The 23,429-nt window shown below is 39.1% G+C and overlaps 1 protein-coding gene across 8 annotated transcripts in view; it reads right to left on the reverse strand.

Annotated features, from left to right (window-relative positions):
• Nucleotides 1–23,429, reverse strand: part of IFT81 (intraflagellar transport 81) — a 196,933-nt gene that overhangs the window by 22,331 nt on the left and 151,173 nt on the right. For all 8 annotated transcript variants that reach the window (XM_059140884.1, XM_059140886.1, XM_059140883.1 and 5 more), the window contains 3 exons: nucleotides 14,038–14,187; nucleotides 6,691–6,819; nucleotides 5,107–5,196 (listed from right to left, as the gene is read on the reverse strand). In XM_059140884.1, coding sequence (XP_058996867.1) covers nucleotides 5,107–5,196; nucleotides 6,691–6,819; nucleotides 14,038–14,187 — 369 coding nt within the window. The remainder of the gene's footprint in view (nucleotides 1–5,106; nucleotides 5,197–6,690; nucleotides 6,820–14,037; nucleotides 14,188–23,429) is intronic.

Genomic DNA, 23,429 nt, shown 5'->3' on the forward strand with positions numbered 1-23,429 from the left:
GTGTCCCCAGAAGTATATTTTTTAATACAATGTATTTTTAAGTAGTCCTGCACTTTACCAATATATCTATGTAGTTTTGAGTGGTAAGTACACTCAAATGGTTAAAAAATGTTCCAAGTAGAAAACAATTAAGAATCTCAGTTAATATTTGCAAAGAGTTTATAATTCGTGACATGGCTAGCCTTTTTTTTTTTTTTTTCAGTATACTTTTTATTACAAAAGGTTTCTGGATAAAAGTAGAATGATACATGGATACAGGAGGAGGACATATGGAGATAAGCAAAATGAGCATCAGGCACACACCAAACACGCCAAACTCAAACATTTTTTTAAAAAACCCAAGAGTTAATGCAAATATAGACAAGTCCTGCATTTTTTTTTTTTTTTAAGATTTATTTATTTGAGAGAGCGAGAGGAAGCATGAGCAGGGGGAGCAGCAGCAGCAGAAGCAGGCTCCCCTCTGAGCAGGGAGCTCAATGAGGGCCTTAATCTCAGGACCTTGGGATCATGACCTGAGCTGAAGGCAGATGCCCAGCTGATAGAGCCACCTAGGCGCTGCCCCCTGTATTCTTTTTAAAAGATTTTTTTTAAGGAGAGCCCAGGTGGCTCAGTTGGTTGGGCATTCGACTCTTGGTTTCAACTCAGGTTGTGATCTTGGGGTCATAAGATCGCACCCCACAATGAGCCCCACATTGGGCTAAGTGCTTATCATAGAGTCGGAGATTCTCTCTCTTCCTCTCCCTCCGCCCCTCACCCCACTCCTGCTCTCACTCACTCTCTCTAAATAAATAAATAAATAATCTTTAAAAAATATTTTTTTAAAAAGATTTTATTTATTTGCCAAAGAGAGAGAGAGAGCGAGAGAGAGAGTGAGCACAGGTAGGCCGAGAGGCAGCAGAGGAAGAGGGAGAAGCAGGCTCCCCGCCGAGCAAGGAGCCCGATGTGGGACTCGATCCCAGGACGCTGGGATCATGACCTGAGCCAAAGGCAGCCGCTTAACCAACTGAGCCACCCAGGTGTCCCAAAAAAGATATTGTGGTAAAATATACATAAAATAAAAATTACCACTTAAACCATTTTTTAAAAGGTTTTATTTATTTATTTGTCAGAAAGAGAGAGAAAGAGAGAGAGAACACACAAGCAGGCAGAGTGGCAGGCAGAGGCAGAGAGAGAAGCAGGGTCCCTATCGAGCAAGGAGCCCAGTGTGGGACTTGATCCCAGAACCCTGGGATCATGACCTGAGCTGAAGGCAGATGCTTAACTAACTGAGCCACCCAGGCGTCCCCACTTAAACCATTTTTAAGTGTCCAGTTCAGTGGCATTGAGCACACTAACATTGTTTTGCAGCTGTGCCCACCATCTGTCCATCTTCAGATCTCTTTTCATCTTCCCAAACCAAAACTCTGCCCCACTGAACATTTAACTTCCCATTTTCCCTGTTCCCTACAACCACCATTCCATTTTTGTCTGTGAATGGGACTATTTTTTTTTAATATTTTATTTATTTATCAGAGAGAGAGAGGGAAAGAGAGCGAGTACAGGCAGACAGAATGGCAGGCAGAGGCAGAGGGAGAAGGAGGCTCCCTGCCGAGCAAGGAGCCCGATGTGGGACTCGATCCCAGGACGCTGGGATCATGACCTGAGCTGAAGGCAGCTGCTTAACCAACTGAGCCACCCAGGCGTCCCTGTGAATGTGACTATTTTAGTCACATTTATGTAAATGGAATCATACAGTATTTGTCCTTAGCACTGTGGGTTTTCAACATGGGAGAAGACACAGATGAAAATGTTGATGTGGCTCAGGTATCCCTCTGACTTAATGATAGTGGATATGGAAAGAACTGGAGTGTTGTATTATTTGGGAATCGTGGTAAGATAGCTATATCTCTTTGTGATGAGAGATATAGGCAGTGCTTCATATACAGAGAAATCTGGTTAAATCACATGAAAATGAGCTTCAGGCTTAGTTAAATTATTATGTTATAATAAATGACTTTATAGAATTTAAGAATTGGTATACAGTTTACTTAGAAAACAATTTGGTTGAAAAGCAGTAACATCCCTTCTTTTAAAAATAGCTTTAATAGGGGCGCCTAGGAGGCTCAGTGGGTTAAAGCCTCTGCCTTCGGCTCAGGTCATGATCCCAACGCCCTGGGATCGAGCCCCGTATCCGGCTCTCTGCTCGGCAGGGAGCCTGCTTCCTTCTCTTTCTCTGCCTGCTTCTCTGCCTACTTGTGATCTCTGTCAGCCAAATAAATAAATAAATAAACTCTTAAAAATAAATCTTTAATAATTTTAATGATAAATACTTTTTTAAAAGTTCTTATGTATTAGTCATTGTTGCAAAGTGCCTTGTATGTGTTGTTTTTCATTTAACCTTTACAACCACCATTAAGGAGGCTAGCTTACAGAGGAGGAAACAAGTTTATAGGGATAAAGTCACTTACCCATGGTTATCTAGGGTCTGCCTGATTCTACAGGCCATGTTCTTAATCATTCTATCTATATTGTCTGGCTAGAACCTTAAAGTAACTAGCACTAGGTACTAAAATTCCAACCATGTAAAAACGTACGTATGAGAGGACAAGGCTAAAATACAAAGATGAACACTGTTCCACTGCTACTAATAGGATAACGGGTGGTATACTCAAGATGTCAATTAAAGTCCCTGACATACCTATAGCCTCCCCAGAGGGAAAATTCTCTAGGAAGCCATACTTGGTACCATATCAACCTCCTCTCTTCTTATTCTGTCCTTACCCATCAGCATAGCTAGTTAGGCTAAGGATGGACCCCTGACCTGACCTGAGGATAGCCCATTGTCTATGAGATAGCTGGGCGTGAAAAACGAACCCCAAAACAGAAGAGCTGCACCAGGAATTTGAATCAGAAAATGCAGAGAAACAGGGCAGCTAGTAGTTTTTGAAAACTTCAACATAAAATATATAGAGAGAAAGGTCACAGGTACGAAATGAACAATGCTTGGAACGCAGACAGCATTTAACAAATGTTTTTACTGTTATACTTATCATCTTTATCCACAAGCTCCCACTGCTAGCGTTCCTGAAACTTCCCCGACCCAAAATGCTCTATAGCTGCAGTACCACTACCTGTTCCAGACTGATTATGATTCTGATCCTTGGAATTCCATGACAGCACATTTCCTTTACTGTCTGAAATACCCTTTCAATAAAACTCACTTAAAACAAATGAATTTAATAAATGAAATATTTACAGCTAGATTTCTTAGCTTACTATTAGGAAGAAATTTTATCATCACTAGAAAGACACGTAATCAGTCCCTTTTGTTTCCAAGTTGCTTACTCAAGAAAAGCATTAAGTAAACCAATGGATTAGAATGTAACCATGAATGTGCTATGGTGAGTGCTGTGAAGTGTGTAAACCTGGTGATTCACAGACCTGTACCCCTGGGGATAAAAATACATGATATGTTTATTAAAAAAAAAAAAGAATGTAACCATGAAAACAATTCTTGATGTCCTTAATCGCAAAGCCTTGTTCAAAAATTCCCTTTTTGAAATTTTCTTCCTAACAAGCACATCACTTGCTTCCTCTTTCCTTATCAGTTAAGTATACGATTCTGATTATACTTTTTTTTTGTTTCCTTCCCTCCCTCCCTCCCTTCCTTCTTTCCTCGTAAGCTCTATGCCCAACATGGGGCTCAAACTCACGACACAAAGATCAGGAGCCACATGCTCCACAGTGAGCCAGCCACGTGCCTCTTTTCTATATTGTTTTTAAATTTTTTTAAAGATGTTATTTATTTTTGAGAGAGAGAGCACAAGTGGTGGGGGAGAGGGGCAGAGGGAGAGAGAGAAGCAGGCTCCCCACTGAGCAGATCACAACCCAAACTGAAGGCAGAACTGAAGGTAGACACTAAACTGACTAGCCATCTGGGCGCTCTGCTATATCGTTTTTTTTTTTTTTTTTTTTTTTTAAAGATTTTATTTATTTACTTGACAGACAGAGATCACAAGTAGGCAGAGAGGCAGGTAGAGAGAGAGAAGGAAGTGGGAGCCCTGCAGAGCAGAGAGCCTGATGCGGGGCTTGATCCCAAGACGCTGAAATCATGACCTAAGCCGAACGAAGGCAGAGGCTTTAACCCACTGAGCCACCCAGGCGCCCCTGGGTTCTATATCATTCTTAAGTCGGGTTATCTTTTGTCTTTCTTGAGTTTTGACTCATTTGACTTGTGAGTATATGGACTCCAGACAACAGGGACTTGTCTCTTCCATTTCTTTTGTGATGACAGTGGTGTGTAATGGAAAGAGCAGGAGATGAGAAATAAGATAAGACAGATGCTGGAGTCAAGCGGCAACTCTCTCTCACTACCTACTTGTCTCTTTGGATAAGTCACTAAACCCGTCTCAGACCCCATGGCATTTTCTATTAAAAGGAAATGATGTGGCTTTTCACTGTGGTCCCTTGACTGATGGATGGCATTCGTGAAGAGTTTTATAGTTCCATACTTAGGCGCATGCAGTACAACCCACATTCAAACCTAAAATTACTACATGGAGAGCGATAAAGTGACAACTGCTAATGTCACTTAGATGGCGGAGGCCATCTGATCTGGATTTGTGGAGGGCATTTACCTTCTAACTAACAGTTTAGCTTCAAAGCGGTGGTTAGAATCAGCTTCCAAGCAATGGTATTTCATCACTTATCAGAAGCTTTTGTAGTTTGCCCCTGGCCCTGCTCCCCAGCAAAGCAAGTCCATCAATCTAAAGTTAACTTGTCACCACTCATCGGCAGACTCTGAGCTTTTACCTGGCCACAGAAGAATATGACTTCATATTTATAGCTCTGACATATATCAGAATTAAAGCAAAAATCTAATCTAGTTGAACTTGAGATTTCAACTTAAACTCCTCCTTCTCCTTCTCTTTCCCCAATAATTTGACAAAACAAACAGCATAAATAAAACAAAAAACTTCATAGGTTACATTATTACTCTTTTTTGTGGAATCATATAATAATAATAATTTGCTTTCTATAAATTACACAAGTAAAATATTCAGGAATCTAACTAGTACATCTGAACAAGACAAGATGCTAACAGTATCGCAAGTCAAATACACTTACTTGACATTTCTGACGCAACTGTCGTAGTTCTTTTATAACTGGGGCTAGGGCTGACTTCTTTTCAGATACCAGTGAATTCAGTTTTTTTACCTGTCATTTAAACAAAATACATGATCTAAAAAAAGAATTCAAAAGAACAAAAATACTACATGCATAAATATATTAAAGTGTTACATAAAAGAGTAAAACTGAAAATTACTTCAAAACCAAACAATGGGGAAATGATTAAGTAAATGTCATTTCAGTAAGATGATGGGATAGCATTTAACTTTCAAAAGTCAGTTATTAAGACAGCAAACCATATTTGCAATCTAACATTGAATGATGAAAAAAAAATTAGAAAGTTGCCCTTATAATAATACAATCATGTTGTACTATTAAAAATATGTAATTATATAGATTATACAGTATATAAGTAATATGATGAAGTGATATTCAAAAATACATAATAACCCAAAGGATTTAAGTAATGACCTATCAAAATGGACAGCAGCCATAGAGACTAATGGGTTCTTGAAGTCCTCTGCTTTTTAGGAGTCAGGTTGTAGTAAGATCCAGAGGGTTCTGGGCAAGTGGCCAATGTGGAAAAAATAGGTGGAAGTGGGTCCTCTGAGAGGCTGGGGCAGCAGCTATTTACCAATAAGGAAGGAAAGATTTCAACATTTTAATGTCTGATGAAGCTGTATCAGTGCATTCAGGCTGAACAGCAGCTCCAAATATGGAAAGATACTAAGGACACACACAAAAATGAAGCAATTTTATTACTTAGGGCAGTATTATTTGGGAAAACTTATTTTTTATCTTAAATATTTCTTTAATGTTCTGTAACTTTTACACTTCAAAAAACCGCAAAGATGGGGGTGCCTGGGTGGCTCAGTGGGTTAAAGCTTCTGCCTTCGGCTCAGGTCATGATCTCAGGGTCCTGGGATCAAGCCCTGTATCCGGCTCTCTGCTCAGCAGGGAGTCTGCTTCCCCCTCTCTCTCTGCCTGCCTCTCTGCATACTTGTGATCTCTGTCTGTCAAATAAATAAATAAAATCTTTGGGAAAAAAACCCCGCAAAGATAAGGCAGCCATTTCAATACATAATTCTTTAGGGTATTTAAAAACCCATCATGTTTCCTTGGGAAAAAACCCCTGTAAAATGCATAAATTATGACAAGTTTAGCAACTTACTGGAATGGAAGCATTCAGAAGAGTTGCTAAAGACAGATGAAAGAATATAAAATAAACAATGTGCAGAAATGAAAATTTGAGTGTTTCACTGAAAACAAAACACAAAAACATCTGCTTCTAGCTATATAATTTTTAAAAACTAAAAACTAAAAAAAAAAAAAAAAACCAACAAGTGAAATCAGGGTGCCTGGGTGGCTCAGTGGATTAAGCATCTGCCTTCGGCTCAGGTCATGATCCCAGGGTCCTGGGATCAAGTCCTGCGTTGGGCTTCTTGCTCAGTGGGGAGCCTGCTTCTTCCTCTCCCTGCTCTGCCTGCTGCTCCCCCTGCTTGTGCTCTCTCTCTCTAGCAAATAGATAAAAAGTAAGTCTTTAAAAAAAAGAAAAGAAAGAAAAAAATCAAGTGTAATCACCATTTCAGACATGTCGTCGAGCGTTCGGCCTTTCATCTCATCAACCTCAGTCTTCAGTGCAGATACACGTTCTAGCTCTTCCTGGGTGTAACTATACCCAGATATACCCTTTTTCTCTTCAATAGTTTGCTAAAAGTAAAGAATAAAAATAGGTGTCAAAAATGGGGTCCACAAAATGGGTGACAAAACCTTGATGATTCTGTAAGAAGTGTACAGATTTAATGTATAACAATAAAGTTATAAGTAAAATTAGCTTAGAATTGTAAATAATTTTTATTGACAATAATTACATATCTTTATATGTTATAAACTTGCGTTAAACTTTGGTATCCTTGGGTGCATAGTATTTCTAATTTTAGGACTCAATAAATGTTTGGTGACTGAATGAATTCTCAAGTGATCAATATGTTTGCATTCACTCACCCATTCTGTGTTTACTACATACCTAAGCATGCTGAGCCTAGTTTTAAGCACCAGATACACAGCAGTGAACAAAACAGGGTAAAAAAAAAAAGTCTTCCCTCACAGAGCTTACTTCTAGTGAGGGTAAACAAGAAATCTGTAGACAAATAGAATACATAGAGTGTGAGGTGAGAGTGGGGTTGGAAATCTTAAATAACAGGGTGGTCAGGGCAGATCTTTCAGAGAAGATGACATCTGAGCAAAGCCCGAATGAAGTGAGGGAGCAAGTCCTACAGATACCCAGGGGCTCAGCAAGTACAAAAGACATGTCCTTTCTAAGAAATAGCTAAGAGACTGGGGGAGCTGAAAATGGAGTGAGAATGAGGTTGGGGGTAGGGATCATGTAGGAGTCAGATGGTTTGCTGCAACAGTCTCGGTTAATGTCTACTGTCCTTTGCATTTTCAAAAGTGTCCTACTTTCGATGATAAATTATACGGTTACTTTATTTTTAGGCCAATGAAAGAGCTTAGGCTTATTTTAAATGAGATGGGAGGTTTGTTGGGTGGTTCAGAGTAAAGGAATTTTTAAATGGCCACTTTAACATCTGTGCTGAGATCAAACTATAGAGGGACGAAGGAAGCCAGTTAGAAGACTACTCAAATAATTCAGTTTACAGATAATGGTGGCATGAGTCAGATGGTGGTGGTAGAGGTAGTGAGCAGTGATCTATTTTAAGGCAGAGCCAACAAAATACTAAGACATATTAGATGTAGGGTGTGAGGAATAGTGAGGGGTAAAGGATGACTAAAATTTCTGGACTTTAGAACTGAGGGGATAGAACTGCCGTTTGTTGAAATGAGAAAGACTCTGTAAGGCCAGGTTTGAGGGAGTAGTGAAGATCAGAAATCTAGTTTTGGACATTGAAAAAATTTGAAATGTCCAGTAGATACTGGACAAGATGTTACACAGTAAGAGGTCAAGATGTTACACATATAAGACTGGAATTTGAGGAGAAATCTAGGCTAGAGATATAGAGTTTGGAATTGTCTTCATAAAGAAGGTCTTTAAATCCATGAGACAGGATAAGATAACCAAGGGAGTGAAAGAAGAAAAGAGATCTAACGGCTAAGTCTAGGAACTCCAATTTTTAGATCTTAGATGAGAAGAAATCAGCCCCAGAGTAGGAATATCGGAGCGCTAGTAAGGGAGAAGAACAAGGATGAGGGAGTGATCAACTATGTCAAACACTGCTAATAGGCCAAGTAGGAAAAAGACTATGACCTGATTGGACAGGGTTCAAAACAGGATGGGAGAGCCAAAAGGAAAGAAAGAAAAAGAGAGAAGGAATGGAAGAAGAGTTGGAATTTGGGGCTGCTAATAAAATTGAGACTCCTAAGAAAGGAGTAGAGGGAACTATAGGGTATTAGCCCAAAATTCTAAATGCAATTTCCTCTTTGGGGATTACCAAACTCTAAGCTGTGCATAAGAGGGTAAGACTCCTAGCAACCAAGTGGAAATCAGTAGATAGGTGACTAAAAAACTGGGCAAAGACTTCAGTATCTCATAGCACTAGGGAGACAGAGGTAGGAATTCAAAACTAGTCAAAGTGTGTTGTTCCAGACTACCAGCTGAAACCCCAGAAAGGCTACTCCTAAGGAGTAAGGGTCATAACCTAAGAGTAAGAGCTAGGTGCTAGGTGGAAGGACTATTTCCTGGGAGTAGAGTTTCTGCCCCAGGTATGACGGGTGCACCTTAGGAATAAGAAAAAAACACCAGCTTTAGCAAAACTGGATCAAGAGGATCTATGAGGGAAAAAAAAAAAAAATGTTCTTCTAAGGAAGGAAGTGTTTGCAGAGCCTGGCATTCAATAAAAAGGTACTAGGTAAGCAAAGTAACATGTCTGAAAATCAAGAGAAAAAAAGGCGGATAATAGAAACAGATACCCAAATGAATTTATCAGATAAATAAATTTCTTGGCTGAATAGGAACTGTATCACACCACCTCTTGGAAGATAGAAAGACAGAAAGGGTCGACAGCATACAACTGACTGACCATGGGGTACAAAAAGGTAATTTTCTTGCCTGAAGATGAGACTAACTGTATGATGCAATTTGCATTCCAGAATTCCTCAGGGGATCAGACTGAAACGACTCCAGATGAATCCACTTTTCCTCACTACTTCATTCTGGTTCCTTTACTTCCTTTCTCTTAAAAGCATTCTCTTGACTTAATCATGTGGAGAGCAGTAAGAATTCTTGTTTCAGGTTCTGCTTTCAGAGAACCTGACCGAACCATAAAAATGGGCTTCTAGAGTGGGATTACTCACTGAATGAATGGAACCAAAGGGCCCATCCCTGGTGGTGGGGTGAATATTGCTAGTCCCATGCATGCTGTAGCAGTGCCATTGCTAAGACTTGTGGTGAACTGAGGCAGAGTATAAGCAGAGGTTGACTGTAGTGGTCATGAGAATGGACTCTTTTGGGAGCTCAGATCTCCTTTGGGAGACCCCACTGAAATGGACTTGACTGACAGGCGTAACTGCTGCCCCTCCGGATCGAGTCATGTTCCTACCAAGCCTACGCTTCCCCCAGGCTGCGCCTAGCATGACTGAGCATGGCAACAGTACTAGTGCTGGCCCGTTTCTGCCTGACAGGGGACTCCTCTAGCGGGTGACTGGCTCAGGAACTCCCCCTCATCCTCACCAAAACTTTCCTACAACTGCGCTGCAGTCTGAGGCTCTTCCTACACAAACCTCCTTCTTTCTCTCTCCCTTCATAGTTGTCAGTCCTGCAGTAGGTCCTTAATGGTTTTCCCTGCCTCCTCTTGCTCCCTTCCCTTTATCTTTCACAGTATTTCCTTCAGCAAATCTTTGGTACATCTAATCCCATCTTGGTGTCCGTTTCCTGAACTGTCACACAGAAGCACTAGTTGGTACAAGTTGCTGGTATTTGGAAAGTACGCAGAAATAATAACTAACAGGACAATGGAATTGGGGTGGCTATTGCTATGCTCCAGGTATAGTTGAAGAGATAAAATGACAGCCTCAAACATACGAACCTTTAATTTAAAGCAAAGTGATAAGGTCAGATAACCTTCTTAGGAGCTTTAAAGAAACCCTCATTTCCTATGGCTGAAGGGCAGTGGAAGCTGAAAACCAGGCACACAACTTAACTGTTAATAGGGTAAAACTTGAGAAAAGGCTGAATATATTCTGTGACAAAGTCAGGGCTCTAAGAAAGGGTACTACTGAGTCCAGGATGGAATACCTACATAGACTCACTTGAGAACCTTGAACCTCTAGATTATCTTATATCCTCTGGGCAGTGGCAAGTGGCTTAGCTTGTTGGTCAGGGGTCTGGGAGAACTAGGTACCAGGATTGGAAGACTGGGGACACGGAGGTCTGTGGAAGAGGCATGCAGATAGACCTACAGGAGTAACACATTAAGTGTAAAGATCTTTTCTCTTTATATCATATGCTAATGGCCACTAGAGAATTTCCAAAGCAGAAGAGAGTACTATACAACCATGTGGGAAGGATGATTTGGCCAGGAGATGTCAGGCACCCTCTGTCACTGGCCACCCAGCGCTTGGACAATGGGCTCATGAACAGAATGGCTATGCTGGCAAAGATGGAGGCTGAGCAAGGGCCAAACAGCATGGGCTCTCTCTCGCCAGTGCCCGTCTAGCTACTCGCAATGACAAATGTATGACCTGGCAACAAGAGAGAGATCAATCTTGAGCTCTAGATATAGAATCATACCTTGCAGAAACCAATCTTATGCCTTGAAAAGGGGAACATTTCATCCTGACCTGGACTGACCTGTATTCTGGGTAAGTATTTCCTTTTCTTGCCCCCAGTGCTTCAGCCAGCATCACTATCCAAGGGCTCAAGAGTATCTGGTCTACTGATGTGGAATTCTGTATAAATATCACTCAGACCATAGGATTACTTTATGGCATAGGAGATATGGTGGTGGACACGTGATCACTGGATTCAGTCACTGTACCACATATCACACCATCCAGGAAGCTAATACCATGAGAGTTTGGTAGAAGGGCCTTGTGAAGATACAACTAAGGTACAGCTTAGAGCTGACGGCCTCTGAGGATGAGTTCTACTCTTCAGGATGGATGGAGTATACATTTTTTTTTTTTTAAAGATTTTATTTATTTATTTGACAGAGAGAAATTACAAGTAAGCAGAGAGGCAGGCAGAGAGAGGAGGAAGCAGGCTCCCTGCTGAGCAGAGAGCCCGATGCGGGACTCGATCCCAGGACCCTGAGATCATGACCTGAGCCGAAGGCAGCGGCTTAACCCACTGAGCCACCCAGGCGCCCAGGAGTATACATTTTAAACCAATGTCTACCATTTAGTGCCGTGTTGCCAATAGAACGAATACATGGGTCTTGGAACTATGGAATGAAGGTATGAGAGTAACCACTCACTAGGGTGTCCACTTATCCACTTAAGGAATTATGTTTCCCTTCCAGACACCTTTAGGCTCTGGAGGTGTAGATCTTCTGGTTTTCAGAGCAGGCATGCTTTTACCAGGAGGCACATTAAAAGGCCTTTAAACTTAATGCTCTGACGACCATCTTGTCGTCTGGGGTCCTCATGCCTGTAGACCAGCAGGCAAAGAAAAAAGTTATTATATTGACAGGACATCATTATGTTATACAAATGCTGCTATAAATAAGGGCAAATAGGAATATGTTTGACACTCAGGGGATCCATTAGGGCATATCTTGGTACTCCCATTCCCAGTTTTAGCAGTAAATGAGTAATACAGCAACTGCAGCCTGCTAAGATCATGGTTCCTAGAGACTTACATCTCTTAAAGATGAGGGACTGGGTCATCCCACCAAGATAGTCATTTAGACCAGTGAAGGTGCTAGTCAAACATGAGGGAAAGCTAGAATGGATGGTAAAGGAAGAAGATGTTGAGTATTAGTATGTCCTTGGGACCAAATGTAGCAACGAGAGTTTTCCTTTGTCCTGTTAACTCTCCTACTACAAATTTTCCTAGAAATTGCGATCAACCAGAATCCTGTAGAAGCTATACTTAAATGGAGTCAATTTAACATGAGAAACAGGTAGATCCCGGCATTGCAAGGGGTGGATTGTAACGGTTGTCGTTGGTGCCCCGTTCAGACCTCATCTGCAACCTGGCCTTAAGAGCTCAAGGTTCACAGTTGCTCCCTTCTACAGAAGATGCCCTCGCATTGGGCTAGGAGGTTACACCCTGCCACAGCACTGACTGACTGACTGATATAGGAGTAAAACGGCCAGTCCCTTTGCCTCAAGATGGAATCAACTTCACACTGCAATTTGAGCTCCAAAGTTCTTCACAGAATAAAAGTGATACTGTCTAGTCAGGACTATGTCCTTGTTTGCTCTTTTCTGCTGCCCTATCTGCTTCCCTCATTCCCCTTCTTCTGAAGGCACTTCTTCCCTCAATAAATCACTTGTACAAGGTATTCCCCTCTTAGGCTCTGCTTCTAGGGAACCCAGCTTAAGAAAAAACGTAAAGAAAAAACTGATGGAACTAAAAAAAGAAAGAAAGCAATAATCATAATCATAGAATTAACACATCTCTCTCAATAACTAACAGAACAAGCAGACAAAAATATCAATGGGAATATGGAAGATTTGAAATCATGGTTAACACACTCGACTGAACTGACATACAGAGAACACCATTCCCCAAAACTGCAGAATATACATTCTTCTCAACTGTGCTGGGACAATCACCAGAATAGACCATTTGCTGGACCATAATACAATACTCAACAAATTTCAAATGACTAAAATTACACAGAATGTTCTCTGGTCACAGTGGAAATAAGGTAGAAGTCAGTAACTGAAAGGTAACTAGAAAATGTTTGGTTTTAAGCAACACTTGGTTTTAAACAATAATCCACAGATCAAAGAAATTGTAATGGAAACTGGAAAATGTTTTTGAGGTGACCAAGAACACAATTACAACCTATCAATTTTGAAAGTAGTATCATTATGCACAGTGAATTTTCTATCTTAACTTCCCTAGAAGCAAACAATATTCAACAGCATGAGACAGAAAGTTCATATTGCCAGCTTAACCATGACTGGTTGAAACTTCATTCATATCCACCATACTGATGATAGCTGGTAAACCAGCATGCTGATGAAATAATTTCCCCGTGGGTGAAAGGAACAAAAACTCAATTCAAGAAAATTCTAAGGAACTGATGATGTCCACGATGAGATTTTGCTGTCAGAGGGACTATTCTGGGCTTAACTCTTTCCTGACAACTAAGGCACAAATACATAAGGAATAAGCCTGCAGGCAATCTTCCATATGGTACCTTTCCTAGATAATTCTTTTCAGAACTCCACGGAAATAGTTTCTTAGAAATTTCTGCCCAGCAGGCCATGATAAAAATATTTTATAGTCGCTCTCTTGGTATGATAATTTTTCTCATATTAATTAGCTAACCAAAGAAAAATCTACTTGGAATTCAACTTCCATCAATTACCCCAAAGTCAGCACACATGAAAAAGTTAGTGTTTACAGCTATGTTAAAAAATACACGAATCAGAGTGCAGCTGTGTGGCTTACTTCATTAAGCATCTGACTCTTGGTTTCGGCTCAGGTCATGATCTCAGGGTCATGAGATCAAGCCCCACATCAGGTTCTGCGCTCAGTACAGAGTCTGCTTGAGATTCTCGCACTCTCCCTCTGCCCCACCCCTGCCCATGCAGGTGCGCACTCTCTCTCTCTAAAATAAAATCTTTAAAATAATTAAATAAATACATAAGCTTATATGATATCTCTGGAATTAATCAGAGAACATTAATAATTTTATGGTGTTTTCAGTAAAAACAATGACCTCCATATACACCTGTAACCCATAAACCCTTTGGCATTTATATTTCTAGCACCACAAGATAATACTGTATTACCAGTTGATGTTGAATATTTTCATGACGTTGTTTAAGAAGTTCCTCCGTCCTCTGCAAGAGACCGAATTCAGCTTTAAATTCAGCTATTATTTGATGCTTCTTTTTGAACACTGTACTCTTGCTTCGAAGTTTACTGACGTATCGTTTGAACTGTAAAGAATACAACATATAACCTCATGAATAGAAAAGTCATTGCCAAATATATAGAACCTCAATGTATAAGAAAAATTTTCCTGTCCAACATGGGTATCACAAGTATATAATAACAACTTAGTTTCATTAGAATTCTTGGAAAGACTAACTGCTCAATTAAAATATTTTGTGTAGATTTAAATTTTTGGACCCATCTAAATATTGTAAATCCTAACTTAAAAGCTATTTGTTTTGGGCTTTACAAATAAGGATTTAAAAAAGCAGAAACTCAACCCTATGAAAGTAAAAAGGCTAAAGGAGGAGGAGGAGGAGGAGGAGAAGGAGGAAGAGAAAAAGAAAAAGTAGGAAACCAACTCTGGCTGCGATCTTATCGTGATATCTTTTACATATTGTACTATTTTGGTAGCACTGCATCTCCTGAGAGTAGTACAGCCAACCAGAACAGTTAACACTTGTAGCTATTAGTTATCATTTAAGAAATGTACTGTGACTATATACACTAACAAGCATCTGAGACATTGGGATGAAACTCATCCCAAACCTTAAAAAGCTAAGAATATTCTAAATTAGTGTGAGCTTACAGTTGCTTAATTCAGCTATTTACCCACTAATGATATAAAGTTATAACTACTCTAGGGGCGCCTGGGTGGCTCAGTGGGTTAAGGCCTCTGCCTTCGGCTCAGGTCATGATCCCGGGGTCCTGGGATTGATTCCTGCATTGGGCCCTCTGCTCAGCAGGGAGCCTGCTTCCCTTCCTCTCTCTCTGCCCTGCCTCTCTGCCTACTTGTGATCTTTGTCAGTCAAATAAATAAATAAAATCTTAAAAAAAACAAGTTATAACTACTCTAATGGAAAGACCCCACTATTAACCAATACCAACTATAGTCTGGAAAAGCATATAAAATGAATAGGAATCAAAGGTATTCATTCGATAAACAGTGCTTACTAGGCACTGTGCCAGACACAGAAAATACAACTCTAAACAAGATACTCAGAAGTCCTGCCCTCACCAAGCTTAAGGAAATAGCGGCAAAAACAAACACTGAACTGATGTTTACAATCGTGGTGAACATTATGAAGAAGTAAAATGGTCCTGAGAATAAAGAATAGGAGTTTAACTTGGGTTGGCAGGAAGACAGGAAAGGTGGGCTTTGGGATTCAGAGGAGGTGGATTACGGCAAGCTTCTCAAAATGATTACGTAGAAGCCAAGACTGAAGAAGTAAGAGTGTGCTACAGGAAGGGAGGGAGAGGCAAAGAATAGCATTCCAGGTAGAGGGAACAGAAGGTGTAAAGATCCTGGCTCGTTAAAAGTATTGCTTGATAGAAGCAGCAAATGCCAGAAGCCAATGTGAGAAATTTTATGGTATTTCTGAAACAGAACATAATACTTAAAAAAAAAAAAAAAAAAAAAACCTTCCTCTTATGTACCATTGTACTAGTAATTTTCAGATTTTTAAAACTACATAAAATAATTTTTCTTCCTGCTTTTCCTTTTATTAACTACATTATAAAGAAAATTTCCAAGTAAGGATTTGGCCTATTATTTTTTAAAAGATTTTATTTATTTATTTGACAGGCAGAGAGGCAGACAGAGAGAGAGAGAGAGAGGGAAGTAGGCTTCCTGCTGAGCAGAGAGCTCGATCCCAGGACCCTGGGATCATGACCTGAGCCAAAGGCAGAGGCTTTAACCCACTGAGCCACTCAGGCTCCCCTGGCCTATTATTTTTAAGCCCATTACTTCAAAACAAAGTAAGTTTCCATTTTACCTAATACAAGGTAATTTTTGGGAAATTTTTATTTTTATTTTTATTTATTTTTTTTTTTTAAAGATTTTATTTATTTATTTGACAGAGGGAGATCACAAGTAGGCAGAGAGGCAGGCAGAGAGAGAGAGGAGGAAGCAGGCTCCCCACTGAGCAGAGAGCCCGATGCGGGACTCGATCCCAGGACCCTGAGATCATGACCTGAGCCGAAGGCAGCGGCTTAACCCACTGAGCCACCCAGGCGCCCTGGAAATTTTTATTTTTTAAAGATTTTATTTATTTATTTTAGAGAGAGAAAGTGTGAGCAGGGGAAGGATAAAAGAAGGAGGGAGAGGGAGAAAGAGTCACAAACAGACTCTGTGCTGAGCATGGAACCTGATGTGGGGCTTGATCTCATGACCCCAAAATCATGACCTGAGACAAAATCGTCAGATGCTTAATGAACTAAGCCACCCAGACACCTCATTACTTTTATTATTTATAAAATTATTTAGAACTCTTTTCAAGTTAGCCTTTAAAAGGATTGGGTATTAAAAAGGCTAAGATGGGGGCGCCTGGGTGGCTCAGTGGGTTAAGCCTCTGCCTTCGGCTCAGGTCATGATCTCAGGGTCCTGGGATTGAGCCCTGAATCGGGCTCTCTGCTCAGCGGGGAGTCTGCTTCCTCCTCTGTCTCTCTGCCTGCCTCTCTGCCTACTTGTGATCTCTCTCTGTCAAATAAACAAATAAAACCTTGAAAAATAAATAAATAAATAAAAATAAAAAGGCTAAGATGTGTGGTGCCTGGGTGGCTCAGTGGGTTGAAGCCTCTGCCTTCGGCTCAGGTAATGATCCCAGGGTCCTGGGATCGAGCCCCACATCGGGCTCTCTGCTCAGCAGGGAGCCTGCTTCTGCCTCTCTCTCTACCTGCCTCTCTGCCTACTTATGGATCTCTCTGTCAAATAAATAAAAAAAATAAAATCTAAAAAAAAAAAAAAAAAAAAGGCTAAGATGCTCAAAGAAATACCTTGGAGGGGAGTCTGGATGGTTCAATAGGTTAAGTGTCCAACTCCTGATTTTAGCTTAGTTCATGATCTCAGGGTCATGGGTTCAAGCGCCATGACAGGCTCTGTGCTGGGCGTGGAGACAGCTTAAGATTTTCTCTCTCAGGGGTGCCTGGGTGGCTCAGTCATTCAGCATCTGCCTTCAGCTCTAGTCATGATCCCAGGGTCCTGGAATCGAGCCTCACCTCGGGCTCCCTGCTCAGTGGGAAGCCTGCTTTGCCCCCTTCCACTCCCCCCGCTTGTGTTCCCTCTCTCTCTGTGTCAAATAAATAAACAAAATCTTAAAAAAAAAAAAAAAAAAAAGATTTTCTCTCTCACTAACCCTCTGTCCCTCCCCCTCTAAATAATAATAGTAAGGTAACTACCATATACCTGAAATTTTGGAAAACAGGAAAAATTCACTCAAAGCCACTATTCCAGTGCAAGTTCTACTACCATGTTGCTATTTTTCCTTCTAATTTTTAAGGCTAACCATAAGGCCAATAATTCTAAATTGTAAGGAAGTAAAATATGGAGCACAGCATTTCTAAAATTTAGTAGGAGATTTTTTTTTCCCCCCAAGGAGGCAGAGAGGCAGGCAGAGAGAGAGGAGGAAGCAGGCTCCTTGCTGAGCAGAGAGCCCGATGCGGGGCTCGATCCCAGGACCCTGGGATCATGACCTGAGCCGAAGGCAGAGGCTTTAACCCACTGAACCACCCAGGCGCCCCGGAGATTTTTTTCCTTACAGACTTGATTGATTTTTCAGTACAAAGTCCTCAACAATAGTAAGATTAAAAATTCTTCACATAAAAATAACCATCTAATTCCTAGTTTAAATATCTTTTAAAACTTGACTTAAACTTTGAAAGAAAAGAAGAAGCCACTGTGTTTTCATAGAAGGAGGTTCAAAATATTTTTCTACCCATGATTAACCTAATTTTAATAGTAAGAAATCCAGCCCACACAGAGCAAATTATCAGTTGCTGGATTATAGGAATAGTTTAAAAATTTAAGTCATACCAATGTACCTAGAGTCCAATAACCTGCAATTTTTCCTTTTAAAGAATAAATGTGTAAGCCTGACATAACCACAGACTCAGGATCCCTAGAGTAACTATATGTTCTATTAAAAGTGTCCTGGGCAAAGTGCCCAAAGTGAAATCAACCCTGTTCATCTGCTATCTTCAGTATTATCTAGGCCAATTTTCCCCTTTTTTATCTTGCTGTGCTCCAGAATTATTTTTAAAAGCTAAAAGCTATAAATATTTTTGGTGGAAGAACAAACCCACCAATTACTCAATATGCTCTATGATAATTGGTTACTATTTGACATTCACAGGACAAACTACCTAAGGGAAGGGTAGTTTCGGCCAGATTAATGATGGTTATATACATTTAAACAATAGGCGGCCATCAAAGTACTCTAAGGAATCCACTACTCCAGAAGAATTAGAGGAAAGAAAACACATTATCAAATGTTTTTCCTCCACTGGAAGTTTCTTCTCACAATCATTTGGATTTTAGATTATTTCTGAATTTTCAAGTTATTAAAAAAAGATGAATATATTGAAGCTAAAACATCAGAAACGTATTTTTTAAAAAAGATTTCTTAAAAAGATTTCTTATTTATTTATTTGACACACAAAGAGAGGCAGTGAGAGAGGGCACACAAACAGGGGGAGTGGGAGAGGGAGAAGCAGGTTTCCCGCCGAACAGGGAGCCTGACGTGGGGCTTGATCCCAGGACCAAGCAAAAGGCAGATGCTTAATGAATGAGCCACTCAAAGCGCTCCCAGAAACATTTTTAGCAATTTCTATAGGACATACTTCAAAAAATGTTCAGAAGGAAATAAGGTTTTGATATATTTTGTCAAATTGTCCTTCAAAGGCTATTTATAGTGCTTTTAATAATTGTCAACTTGATAATTAAAATAGTATTTTACTTTTTATTTGCATTTCCTTATTAAGGAAATGCACTTTTTTGTCATGTTCATTATTTATCTGGGGAAATTTTTAAAAACGATTTGTCTATCTCTGGCCCATTTTTTTATTGGAGCTTTTAATTTCTCCTGTGGCTCTATAACAGGGATTCTCAAACTATTTGGTCTCAGGAACACTTTATGTATTTTTAGAATTATTAAAGCTCTCAAAGGGATTTTGTTGATGTAGACTGCTGCTTTGGCTAATCTGATGGAAAAGAATACAATTTCAACTAACGGACCCCTTACTTCATAACATATAAAAATCAATTACAACTGAATTGCAGACTTAAATGTGAAAGACAAAACTAAATATCTTTTAGAATATAAGAAAATATCACCATACCTTTGAGATAGGAAAGGATTTCTTAAAGAAAACACAAAAAGCACCACTGAAAATAGATAATCAATAAACTTAACTTAGCTAAAATCAAGAACTTTTGTTCATCAAAATATATATTAAGAGATCAGGAATATAAATCACAAGATGAAAAAAGAGCATATTTGTAACACATTAGACCAATAAAGGATTTATATCCAAAATACATAAATTAAACCCATAAATCAATAAATGAAAGGCAAATAATCCAATAGAAAAATGGATATAAAAAAAAAAAAGAAAGAGGGGCGCCTGGGTGGCTCAGTGGGTTAAGCCTCTGCCTTTGGCTCAGGTCATAGTCCCAGGGTCCTGGGATCGAACCCCACATCAGGCTCTCTGCTTAGTGGGGAGCCTGCTTCCACTTTCTCTCTCTCTCTCTCTCTCTGCCTACTTGTGATCTCTCCTGTCAAATAAATAATAAATAAAATCTTAAAAAAAAAAGAAAGAAAAATGGATAAAATACTTGAATAGTCACTTTGCTGAAGAGAAATCCAAGATGGCCAATAAGCATATTAAAAGATGCTCAGCCTCATTTGTAACCAGTAATACAAATTAAAACCACAGTAAAATACTATTTTAACATCCAGCCAATCGGCAAAAAGAAGTCCTTCAATACTAAGTGTTGGTAAAGATATGGAGGAAGTGGAACATCTGTATACCACTGGGAGTGGAGGATTTATGAACTTAAAAATTAACCATTTTGAAAAGTAAATATACATTAAATAATCCATATAGAGGGTCCCAAATCTAACCAACGAGTTCCAGAAGAACAGAGTTTTTTAAAAAAGATTTTATTTATTTATTTGACAGAGAAAAAGAGAGAGTGTAAAAGCTGGGGAAGTGGCAGGCAGAGGGAGAGGCAGAAGCAGACTCCCCGATGAGCAGAAAGCCAAACTCAGGGCTCAATCCCAGGACCCTGGGATCATGACCTGAACCGTAGGCAGACACCCACCAACTAAGCTACCCAGGCACCCCCAGAATTTTTTTTAAAGAGTAGAAATAATACAAGAAAAATTTTCCAGAACTGAAGGATATAAAATAAGATTCTAAACTGAAAGGACCAATAGAATTCCCAGCTCAATGAAAGACGAAAAGATTATTTAAGCCCATAACCTTAAAAATTTAGAAAATCAGAGGTAAGAACTATGAGAGACTGTGGATTCTGAGAAACAAACAGGGTTTTGGAGGGGTTGGGTGAGCCTGGTGGTGGGTATTAAGGAGGGCATGTATTGCATGGAGGACTGGGTGTGGTGCATAAACAATGAATATTAGAACACTGGAAAATTAAATTAAATTGAAAGAAACAAAACAAAACAAAACAAAAGGGGGCTTTACTGTCAGGGGCAGAAGGGAAGGAAAGGAGGGGCCAGCAGTCAGGGCCAGGCAACTGGGCCACGGTCACAAGAGGTTTGGGTTTTATTTCATATTTCTCATTCAAAACGAACCAACTACTTGCCAAAAAAATTGCATGTCTTTCCTATTTTGTATCTGTGTATATGAGAAAGAATAAAGAACAGTGAGAAAGAATTTAAAAAAAAAAGAAAAAGAAAATCAGAGGTAAAGAGAGAATCCCAGAAGTTTTAAGAAGAGGTAAAATAACAATAATAACAACAAAAGGTTGCATTGAAGGACTAGAAATTAAAACAGCCTCAGACAGCAACACTGAATACTTGGAAGACTATAGAACAATGTCTTCAAAATTCTCAGGGAAAAAGATTTTCAACCAGAATTTATCACTCGGTCAAACTACCAATCATGTATGAAATGGAGAAAAGACAAGATGGAATTACAACAGTTTTACCCAAGCAAGATTCTAAAAAATGTACCTTCCAAATCTCTCTTTTTCAGGTCCATTCTCTATTACAACCAGGAAATAAACTAAGAAAGAGAAGACTTGGGAGATGTGGAAATCAAGGGATCTAAAACAGGAAAATGGTTAAAAGAAATTTCCAGGATGATGAAATATGAAGCCCTAGATTACAGTTTACAGCAAGCCTACAGTTCACAATAAGTCTAGATATAAATCTTCTGACTGGAACAGAAGTATGAGAGGGACTTCAAAGACTACACCTAAGGCTTATAAAATATAATTAATAGATTACTGTGTTTGAGCATATGCCATGTTAAGATAAATTGTACAGTTCTGTCAGAAGGTCTGGAGCTGAGAGGGTGATGCATACATGAAAAAACTAACCAAACAAAAACAAAACAATGAGGTCAGTATTAATTTTTTTAAAAATATTTTATTTATTTATTTGACAGAGATCACAAGGAGGCAGAGAGAGAGAGAGAGAGAGAGGAGGAGGCAGGCTTCCCACCAAGAAGATAGCCCGACGTGGGGCTCGATCCCAGGACCCTGGGATCATGACCTGAGCCGAAGGCAGAGGCTTTAACCCACTGAGCCACCCAGGTGCCCCAGTAATAATTTTTTTAAAAGTGTACGAGAAAGGATATGTAATTATAGTATACTATGTGGCTCAGCTGTAAACTATATTTCTACAATTATCATAATGAATATAAAAAGTAATGATTTAACCAAAAATTGAAGTTACATTGGGAAGCTCTAACGAATGGAAGGATGGGTATGGAGGCAGACAGGTAATGGAAAGTGTAGGGCTAAATCTTCATTTCCTGTGGTAGTATATCCAAAATAAAAAAAAAAAAAAATTGTTTCAGTGCAAACATGTTATTTAGAAATGCAGAAGTAAATACTACAAGAAACAAACAAAGGCATTAAGAGTGATTGCCTCAAGGAAACATGATTTGGGAATGTGAAAGGGGATCATTATTTTCATTATAAGCTTTGTAGTACTGTTTTACTTTTTAAACTACATATTTGTATCAATCTAAAAAAAGTGTAATTAAATTAAAAATACAACCAACTTCAAAGAGAGCCCATCACCAAGAAAAACCTAACAACTGACAGATTTTATTTTGAATAGACTTTGAGTATTAAAAATTAAATTTACTCATAATTTCATGTTATAACAATTTATATGAGCAAAAAGTCACAAATAATTTCATTTAGAACTTAATCATTAACATCTTAGGAGTAGTACAACAAGGTCACAGAAGCAGTTCAGAGAAGTGTTAAGATCATGGAGTCAGAGAAATGTAATTTCAAATCCTGGCTCCACCACTTAAGGAGACCTTAGGCAATTACTGTTTTGTCTTTATATAACCAATTCAACTGAAATTTTAAAAAAAGGAGATAACAATACTTATCTTAGAGTGATATGAAAATATATGTAAGGCAATTAACACAATGCCTAGTGTAGCATTCAATAAAAAGGAGCTATCATTATAATTAATTATGCCACAATGTTTTAATAAAATAAAGCAAATTCTTGACCTAAACATCTACTTATTAAGAACCATAATTGCCACCCTATAGTAGCCAATTTTTTTTTAAGATTTTATTTATTCATTTGACAGAGAGAGAGAGATCACAAGTAGGCAGAGAGGCAGGCAGAGAGAGAGAGGAAGAAGCAGGCTCCCTGCTGAGCAGAGAGCCCGATGCAGGGCTCGATCCCAGGACCCTGAGATCATGACCTGAGCCGAAGGCAGAGGCTTAACCCACTGAGCCACCCAGGTGCCCCTATAGTAGTCAATTCTTCAAGATAATTTATTACAACGTAAAGAGCTTTTAGAACCTCTGAAGATCAAACCATATAATGTTACCATTAAAAAATGAATGATTATTTGTCTAAAATAAAACTGGTAGTTTTGAAATAAAATCTATAAAATATACTAAAATTCTATAAAAATCGAATAATGAATAGTGATTAATAATGTCTGTCATTCTGTTTGAATATAGTGAAGGGAGTACCTAGAAAATAAGAGATGATTACTGTTTCTTCTAAATAGTAAAGAAAGCAATGTCAAGTAACTAGACTAAGCAGAAAAGTAAAAATCTAGGTGTGATGGATGCTCCTGAGAAGTAAAATAGAATAATTACTACTGCAAGCAATTACAAATCGATATACTCTCAGTACAACTAAAATTTTATATATATATATAAATATATGTAAATATAACATATATAAATATATGTAAATATAACACATATACAAATATATGTAAATATAACATATATTTA

This window comes from Mustela lutreola, chromosome 11 (assembly GCF_030435805.1).
Source record: "Mustela lutreola isolate mMusLut2 chromosome 11, mMusLut2.pri, whole genome shotgun sequence".
NCBI lineage: Eukaryota > Metazoa > Chordata > Mammalia > Carnivora > Mustelidae > Mustela > Mustela lutreola.